This window comes from Aptenodytes forsteri, unplaced genomic scaffold (genome assembly GCF_000699145.1).
Source record: "Aptenodytes forsteri isolate BGI_AS27 unplaced genomic scaffold, ASM69914v1 Scaffold243, whole genome shotgun sequence".
Taxonomy (NCBI): Eukaryota; Metazoa; Chordata; class Aves; order Sphenisciformes; family Spheniscidae; genus Aptenodytes; species Aptenodytes forsteri.
In genome coordinates this window covers 72,024-80,497 of record NW_008795314.1, presented here as the reverse complement: position 1 = coordinate 80,497, position 8,474 = coordinate 72,024, and the positions used below count along the sequence as shown (strand labels likewise).

The 8,474-nt window shown below is 64.9% G+C and overlaps 3 protein-coding genes across 3 annotated transcripts in view; 2 read left to right on the top strand and 1 right to left on the bottom strand.

Annotated features, from left to right (window-relative positions):
* The window catches only part of ARL16 (ADP ribosylation factor like GTPase 16), a 1,892-nt gene extending 1,057 nt beyond the window's left edge, over nt 1–835 (top strand). The window contains exons 2-3 of the mRNA XM_009279462.2: nt 208–323; nt 576–835. Of these exons, the coding sequence (XP_009277737.1) occupies nt 208–323; nt 576–747 (288 nt within the window). The 3' untranslated portion in view covers nt 748–835. The remainder of the gene's footprint in view (nt 1–207; nt 324–575) is intronic.
* A 1,072-nt stretch (nt 836–1,907) lies between these two features.
* The window catches only part of TMC6 (transmembrane channel like 6), an 8,599-nt gene continuing 2,032 nt past the window's right edge, over nt 1,908–8,474 (bottom strand). The window contains exons 8-21 of the mRNA XM_019472112.1: nt 8,139–8,302; nt 7,621–7,811; nt 7,393–7,537; nt 6,966–7,121; nt 6,588–6,763; nt 6,362–6,443; nt 5,858–5,955; nt 5,579–5,674; nt 4,729–4,804; nt 4,300–4,433; nt 3,701–3,877; nt 3,434–3,512; nt 3,183–3,261; nt 1,908–2,661 (exon numbers count right to left, since the gene is read on the bottom strand). Coding sequence (XP_019327657.1) covers nt 3,190–3,261; nt 3,434–3,512; nt 3,701–3,877; nt 4,300–4,433; nt 4,729–4,804; nt 5,579–5,674; nt 5,858–5,955; nt 6,362–6,443; nt 6,588–6,763; nt 6,966–7,121; nt 7,393–7,537; nt 7,621–7,811; nt 8,139–8,302 — 1,646 coding nt within the window. The 3' untranslated portion in view covers nt 1,908–2,661; nt 3,183–3,189. The remainder of the gene's footprint in view (nt 2,662–3,182; nt 3,262–3,433; nt 3,513–3,700; nt 3,878–4,299; nt 4,434–4,728; nt 4,805–5,578; nt 5,675–5,857; nt 5,956–6,361; nt 6,444–6,587; nt 6,764–6,965; nt 7,122–7,392; nt 7,538–7,620; nt 7,812–8,138; nt 8,303–8,474) is intronic.
* AFMID (arylformamidase) overlaps nt 7,591–8,474 on the top strand; it is a 14,439-nt gene continuing 13,555 nt past the window's right edge. Inside the window, exon 1 of the mRNA XM_009279457.2 lies at nt 7,591–7,605. The gene's annotated coding sequence lies outside the window, so the exon portion shown is untranslated. The remainder of the gene's footprint in view (nt 7,606–8,474) is intronic.

Below are 8,474 nucleotides of genomic sequence, written 5' to 3'. Positions count from 1 at the left end.
GTGGCCGGGGGGGGGACGACACGGGCACAGGGAGAGGGGCACCCCGTGGCTGGGGGTCGGTGCTGACCCCCGCTCCGCTGTGGGGAGTCGGGCCCCTCGGTTTCACCCTGGCTGTGTGATTTCCCTCCTCTGTGCCCTGATCTGGCCCAGACGGGGACGGGGCTGCCCTTGGGCACACCCGCACCACCGTTTTCCCTTCTCCTCCAGTTCGTGGTCGACGCCGCCAACCCCACCCAGGTCTCCTCGTCCTGCGTCCAGCTGCTGTCCGTCCTCTCTGCGGAGCAGCTCGCCTCCGTGCCCGTGCTGGTCCTCTTCAATAAGATGTGAGGAGGGGGATCAGCCCAGAGGGTGGGGGTGCGCAGGGGCACGCTGAGGGCCTGTGGTGGCTCCCGTGTCCCTTCCATCGGGTGACGCCCGAGGAAGCCTGACGTGTCCTGGGGGGGCAGCAGCCGCGCTTCGCCGTACTCCCTGGGCTGGCTGGGCCTGCGGAGACCCCCAAGCTGGGGGCTGGGCCAGGCAGGAGAGCTGTCATGGTGGGCTAATGCACTGTGTGTGTGTTCCCCCCCCGGCTGCAGTGACCTGCCCTGCTACATGTCACTGGCGGAGATGAAGTCGCTGTTCCGCATGCAGGACATCGTCTCCTGCGCCACACAGCCCATCACAATGCTGGAGACCAGCGCCCGCGACGGCACCGGCCTGGCCGATGTCCTGCAGTGGCTTCGGGCCGCCTTCGGAGACCCCCGCTGACCCTGCCCCTGCCCACGTGCCTGCGGCAGCCCAGGCAAATCCTGTCACCGAAGGAGGCGGCCAGCGAGCAACTGCCCTGCATGGGGCTGGGAGCAGGGCCCAGGATGGCGTCACAGGCTGGTGGCGGAAGAACCCCTGTGGGACTTTACAGTAAAACTTCCACCTTACTGTCCAGGCTGGTGGCTGCCCTGTGCTTGGGTGGAAACCCTGGCCTTTTGGGGAAGGGACGAGCAGGAGCCTCAGAAGCCAAACCGCGCTGGCACCTCTGGGTGCAGTAGAGGTGGTTGTGGTGCTCATGGGCAGTGGGGCTGGGGGGGTGCAGTGGCACCTGGGCTGGGCTAAGCAGGGCAGGTAATGCCTCCCGGGTTGGAGGCCGAGTGTGCCTGGGGCTCCTGGCAGCTTTGGCCCTGCGGGCCTCGTGGGGTGACCCAGGGGGACATGCGGAAAGACTGTGGGGGACCTGGGTGGGTGGTGGGAGCCGGGGCAGGCTGAGCTGCAGGGGTGCCTCGGTCGGGGACATCTCACGAGCTGCAGCAAGTGCCAGCCCGTGGCTGCTCTCCGGCACTCACTTGGGCTTAGAGAATGGCTGGATCTGCGCCAAGAACCCATCCTGTGCCTGCACCGATAACCCATCCTGTGCCTGTGCTGACAGCCCAGCCCAGCGCCCAGCTGGGCAGGCAGCTGCGTCACCCGGCAGCACGAGTGCCAAGTCACGGGGGTACTTGTGGCTGCCCGGACCTGGCACACACCGCGGCACAACCCTCTCTGGGTCTGTCGGTGCCATGACCCGGGGCCAACCGGCTTTCCAGGGCTGCAGTGTGCTGTGGAGGAAAGCAGTTCTCAGGGCTGGGGCTGCAGATACCGTGCTGCAATGGTGAGTGGCTCCTGGGACTGGCGACACCACACCGCAATGGCGAGTGGCTCCCAGGGCCGCATGCGATGAGGTGGCAGTGGTCCTTGCTCCCATGGTGCAAGCTGAGCAGGGCTCTTCCCGGGGCAGCCTGGTGGGCAGGCAGACAATGCTGCGGAGCCCGAGCACACCCTGCCGTGGCTGCTGAGTCACCACCCCGAACGAACGCTGACACTGATGCACCAAACCCACTTGCCTGCTTCCAGCCCGACAGGTCCAGACACAGGCTGGGAGCCCTCCTGCACGGCTATGCTTTAATGGGCCAGGTCAGCCTGCGGCTGGGGAGCCAGAGCCTTCATGTTCCTCTGCCCGGCCCAGCACTCGGCACCATGGTGGTTTTCCTGAACCTGTCCTGCCGGCAGGCGCAGTGTGCCCACAGGGCTGCCTGGCCTGGGCAGGGGAGCCGGGTGGCCTCATTCATGGGGAAGGTGTCGGCCAGCTGCTCTCCTGGCGAACCAGACACGGGGCTGGAGCTGGGTTGGTGCCTGGCAGCTCCTGGCTCCAGCCTTGCTGCTCCTGGGCAGTGCAAAGGGGGCTGCAGGTTCTCTCCAGCCAGAAAGCTTCACTGTCCCTGAAGGCTTCTGAAAACAGCCTGAAGTTGTTCTCCAGGCTGGCTGGGGTGTTTACAGGAGGGAGAATTGTTCTCTGCTAACAGTAACCGCCCACAGAGAAGGGCTCTGCTGGCAAGCCAGTCCCGTGTGGAGCTGTGCCCTGGGACACGACAGCAGTGCTGGCCCTCGTCCTGCTGCGCCTGCTGCGTGCGCAGCAGCGCTGGGCAGTGGGACCACCCACGTCCTTGTGCCATAGCATCCCCACGGAGCTGCCAGACGATGTGCCCCCGTGCGTCCTTGGCCACTGCAACCCGGAGGAGAGGATCTTCCCCAGTACCCCACGGCCCCGCTGCTTCCAGCGCCACACCGCGATGGCTCAGAAAGAAGGCTGGATCCCAGTCCCTGGCTGCAAGCAGAGTCCTGTCGTCCCGCTCCTTCCTGGAGAGTGTGACACTAAGAGGAGAGATACAGTCCCTGAGACCCCAAGGATCTGCTGCTGGGGACAGACAGCACTGTCCCATGCTGAAAGCGGAGAGGAGGGTCTTTAAATGTCCCCATCCCCTTCCCTGTCCCTTTGCTGTCTCTGCTAGCAGCCGGTGCCGTCCCTGGGCCGCAGCAGCACCAGGGATCCAGCACCTGGCACAGGCTGGGTACTGGGGCAGCCCAGCAGCCCAGGCTTCTCCCCAGCATGCTCAGCCCTGCATCCCCAGCTGCCAGCTGAGGCGGCCACGCTGCCGCCCATGGCAGCAGAGTGAGGGGAAATGTCTCTGGGAAAGGCTGGCTCACCCCATTGTCTCCTGTGCCTTCCCGCTCTCCAGCAAGCAGCGCTCTGCCGCAGCTGGGTTGGCCCTGGCAGTGCCGTGCTGTCATGCTCCTGCTGGCCCCGCTCCAGCACAGAGCAGAGGAATGTCCACGCGCCCGGCTGAGCTCCGAGCACCCTGGCAGCCCCCCTCTCCCCTTCATGCAGGCCTCACCTGGGACTCAGGCACGTCTCTCTCTCTGCTCGTAAACAGAGTGAAGCTTCTGAATGAGAAATATTTTATCTTTCCCTTCCTGCAACAGCAGAGACATTGCGGTGAGCAGCTGTGGGATGGGATCTTGCACATCTGAGGTGGCAGCGCTGTCAGGGCTAGAGCCCGAATCTGGCAGTCCCAGGGCTGGACCAGGGCATGGAGCAGCCGGGACTGCCAGGACTGGCCAGGGGCAGTGTGTGGAGCTCACGCACATTGGCAATCTGCTCCTTCAGCAGGTGGATAATCCTCCGCTGGCCTCTCACCACCTGGATGTTGAAGTAGATCACAGCTCTGCAATGACAAGGACAGGATGGTGGCAGCCGGGGCGGGAAGCTGGGGGATGCTGCGCTCCTGGCACCGGGCCAGGGCGCAGGGCTCTGGAGTGACACCCCAGCTCCCAGCCCCCTGCTCAGGGCTGTGACAGCAGGACCCTCAAAGCATGGGCCCAGGTTCAGCCTTGGGCTTGGGTCCCTACTCACAGCAGGACCCCGGACATGAAGAACAGGAGGAAGGTGTTCTCCACCAGGTGCTGGTGGACCCAGGCGAACCAAGTGATGTTCGGGTTGGACTTCTCCAGCACTTGCACCCAGGTCTTCCCTGACTTGTAGATGGTTTCCAGCCCCTGGAAGGGACCACAGGTTTCTGACGGCTGCACCCTGAGCAGACAGAGCGATGGGGGTTGGTCAGAGCGATAGGGTTGGTCAGAGTGATGGGAAGCCCAGCTGGCCACTACCCCCAGCCTAGGGCACTGCCCGGCCTCAGATGTCCAGCCCTCCAGGGACCAAGCCTCGCCTGCCCCAGCCATTCCCAGTGGATGGATGAGGGGGTCCTCATCCCCTTGTCCTGCACGAGGAGCAGCTGAGAGAAGTGGGCACAGGCCAACCACTGCTACGCTCTCTGCAATGACCAGCGGCTGGGCAGCATCTCCCTGCCTGGGGCAGCATTGCACAGCCCTGTGCTGGGCACGATGTGCTCTGCGTGCTATCAGGGCCAGGGAGGCATGGTCTCCCCAAGTTCCTCTCCTTCGCCAGGCAGCCACCGGTTCTGCGCCCCAAGCCATGGTCCGGTGGGTACTCACGACCAGATGGTGTAGGAGAGGAAGATGGCTGCACCCAGGAAGGACGGGAAGCACAGCAGGGTGATGAAGACAGTGCTCATGCGAGATGCTTGCCAGGGCTTGCTGGGGGACTGGCAGTTCTGCATCAGGCTGGTCTGCAGACAGGGAGCAGAGTCCTGCATGCTGACATCTCCTGGGAAGCGGCCCCAGGAGATCAAGCAGGACAGCTGCCCCCATCCCGCTGTCCCATCCCTCCCATCCGCTGGGAGCTGAGCGAGCTCGGGGACACCCTGTCCCTAGCAACACCTCCTCCCTTCCCACGAGGACGGCACTGCTCACTGCACGGTGCAGCACCTCTGCTGCACGCTACTGGGGCAGGGCGTAGCGTCACCGCAGGGCTGCCCGTTGTGAGAACGCGGGGGGAGCTGTGGGGTGGGGGGCAGCTCACACCTTTTTGATATAGAACAGCAGCAGCAGCTTCAGCATCTGCACGGCCGGCAGGAGTGGTGCGAAAAGAACGCCCAGCCTGGGAGAGAGGGGGGAAGATGAGCTCGTCCCAAGTCTGGGCCCCGCGGGAGCCAGTGATGGGCAGAGCTGGGAGCAGTGGCAGGGCACCATCGCCAGCTGCGGTCAGGCTTTTGCAAAGCAAAAAGCACGTGACGCCCCGTCCCAGGCTTGCTGCGCAGCCTGTGCTGGGGCTGGGATCTCACCGACCCCCGGGACGGCTGTAGCCTTTGTGGCTCCCAGGTGTGTTGCAAGTGGGAACGCAGCAGCACATGTGTGAATCCCCTCCTCGGGCAGGGGGGCGCAAGGCCGAGGGCTGCCGAAAGGTGGGGGGTGGCAAAGCAAGAGCCTGAGCAGCTGAGTGGACAGGCTGGAGGGGAGCAAGTCCCCTGAAGCAGCGAGTGCCATTATGGTCTGGACAAATGAGAGGGGCTGTGTGTGCACTGGAGCCTGCTCCTTCCCCGGAGCTCTGGAGGGCACCAGCTGGGCGAGGGACGCTGGACCGGTGCCGGGATGCTCTGCTGCTGATCCCCCCGTCGCTCTCACCCCATCGCCAAAGTCAGACCTCCCAGGTGAGCGTGTGGGTTGTGGCTGTAAGGTGCCGGCACCGGGCACTATGACTGTCAGGCTGCCCGTCTCCCTCGTCCCACCCATGCAGGGCCGGGGGGGGTCTCCCATGGCCCCGCTCAGCGAAACACGTGCAGCTCCCCATGCCTGGTCCCTGCCAGCTGCGGGGCTCACAGGGGACCATGAGGTGTTCACCAGCAGAGCTGTGCCAGGCAAGATGGCACCTCACCAGGCCAGGGTCTGCCCGTAGATCAGCTCCAGCACGTTTCGGGCGATGTCAAACTCAGGCCTCTGCTTCCTCTTCAGCCTCTTCTCTAAGATCAGCCTGGGAAGAAGCGGAGCTCTGCTCCCACACTGCCGCTGTGGGGGGGATGCTCGGCAACCCATCTTCCCCCTCAGACGGTGGCAGAGCCTGGGTGCACCAAGGCAGCGCCACGCGGGCAGCGGAGAGCCGGGGCCGTGCTGGGGATACCACACTGGCAGAGGGACCCCTCCTGGGGCACGTTACCTCCAGACCAGCTCCCCAAAGAGCGTGTCCAGCAGGGTGAATATGAAGTCCATCACCACGAATCGATACAGGTCCTGCCCCACACATGTCTCCCAGCACTGGGGAGACAAGCAAAGGTGGCATCAAGCATGCACCGAGGCCTCTCTCCCCCATGGCTTTTCCGTGGCCCCCATGGGGTGTGAGAGGCTGCGGGACCTTTTCCTCCCCTGCACCTCTTTCCCCAGCCACCCCGTGTTTGGGGTGCCCCTGTCTGGCTGTCACCCCCCTCTCCCTGGCAAAGGAGCCGATGGTGCCTGTGGTGCCGTCCGGCAGACTCTGTGCTGCCAGACCCCTGCCCCTGCTGCCTGCCGGTGCTGGGACTGCAGCCTTGGCTTTGCCCTGCACTCCCCAAGCAAGGGACAGTCCGGATGGAATGGCCCAGCCGGTTCACATGGGTGCCACGTGCTCCTCGCACAGATTCACAAAGAGCCCAGCCCTGCCTGGCCCCGGGGCAGCAGTGCTGACCTCTTCTGTCGAGCAGACGACTCTCCGGCTGAGCCACTGGTAGCAGAGCAGGCCGAGGACCACCATCTTCAGAATGAGGTTCCTGGGGAGCAGGAGTGGGGCCGGGAGCCCCTGAGCCCTGGGGACGGAGGGGCCGAGCCCCACAGACGGGGTGCCCAGCCCCAAAGCTTCCCCCCACACTGCAGGTGGGGGTGCAGGACACTCCCCCCCGCCCTGGCCAGCCTACCTGCAGATCGCCACGTAGACCTCTGCCACGGGGGAGTCCTGCTTCTCCCACATCGCCAGCAAGTTGTACAGGTGGGGCATCAGTGCGTTGAGAAGAGACACCATGAGGGGCAGGACCAGCAGGATGACTTCCTGCTGCCACTCGCTGCTGCCCCGGGCTTGGTGGTCCTGCTGAACCTGGCGAGTGTGTACCAGGGTTAGCGTGCAGCTGCCGGCAGCCCGGCGCTCTCGGGGAGGGCAGCAAGCACCGACGCCAGGAGGGGAGCTGCAACGGGGCTGCCCCTGCCTCCCAGGGCTGCTCTGGCCTCCCTCCCTGGTACCCCAGCCCCGGCCCCCCAACACCAGGGCAGGAGATCCCACGGCGAGGGGCGGCACTCACCGTGTGCATGTGCTCCGAGAAGTAGTGCACAGCCAGCACACAGCCCAGCACTGTGCTCAGCGAGACGGCCCAAGCCAGGAGAAGCACAGCAGTGTGCCCCAGGCGCTGGCAGAGGCTCAGGGAGCGGGAGCGGGACCGCTGCTCTGCAAGCAGCTCCTGGAAGAGAGCAGTGCCGGTGCTGCTGAACATGTTCTGGGTCCGGAGCGAGGATTTGTCCTGCTGCACTGAGGTGGGACCCAGAGGGCTGATGGACAAAGTGCTGGTGCAGGGTTGGGGTCAGGGGTTATTTACAGCTGCGGGGCTCCCCTGTGCAGCGGGTAAGAAAGGGGTGCTGGGCCCCGGGTCTGGACTGGCTCCTGTGAACGCCTTCGCCTGCCCACTGCAGGGCACAGGGCGTGCAGGGGCTGACTCCAGCCCAGCTCCTCACCTTCAGCTGGGTGCGGATGTTCTCACACTGCAGCTTCACTGAGCGCCTCTGGATCACTTTGAAGTCCCAGGCACAGAAGACTTTGACGGCCAGGTCCCCCGCAGAGCTGCCCACGCGGTAGCTCTCCCCGAAGGAGTGGGACATGCTGCAGCAAGGGGGAGGGTGTCAGGGCATCAGGGCTGGGCGGCGAGGGGAAGGCTGGCAGTGCCAGAGGTGCTGCTGCCCCACCTGTATACCAGCAGGACACAGGTGACGAGGAAGGAGACCCCAACGCTGAACACGTAGGCCAGTGGCATGTTGTACGGGAGCAGGGGGACTGCGAGGGGGCATGTGCTGCCGTTGGGGCTGGAGGCGCAGGGGTCGTTGAGGGTGATGTTGCTGTAGTAGCCGTAGTACAGCAGCGAGTGAGTGAAGTAGCCCTGTGGAAAAGTGCACGATGGGGCCCACGGTGATCTCACTGGGGCCTGCAGCTCCCTGCCCAGCCTGGCACAACTGTGCCAGCCCACGGGGGCACAGAGCCCTGGGCCAGGGCAGCACCAGGCACCCCCTTCTGCACCCACAGCACTGGTGGTCCCAGGGCCCCGGCTGTGCAAGGACAGGGACTGGGGCATCATCATGGCAGGGGATGCAGGGCAGGGACTGGGGCATCGCTGTGGAGGGGATGCAGGGATGCAGGGCTGGGCCCTGGGCTTGGAGCAGCTCCTGGCTCAGGGATGCGCTGGCACTGATGTGCTGGCAGTGCTTACCGCTCCTGTGAGGAGCTCGAGGCCGGTGAAGGGCCGGGGGCTGGCCAAGGCAGGGGGATACGCAGCCTGCAGGGCCACCACGAAGACAAGAAGGATGAGGAATGAGGAGATATTGAACATGAGGAGCGTCTTGAGGAAGAGGAAGTAGGAGAGGACACTGGACGGGTGAAGGGCCGGGGGCTGGCCAAGGCAGGGGGATACGCAGCCTGACCACGAACCACGAAGACAAGAAGGATGAGGAATGAGGAGATGTTGAACATGAGGAGAGGAAGAGGAAGTAGGAGAGGACACTGGAGCCGAAGCGGCCGCCGATTTGCTTTAGGGCGGTGCGAGGGC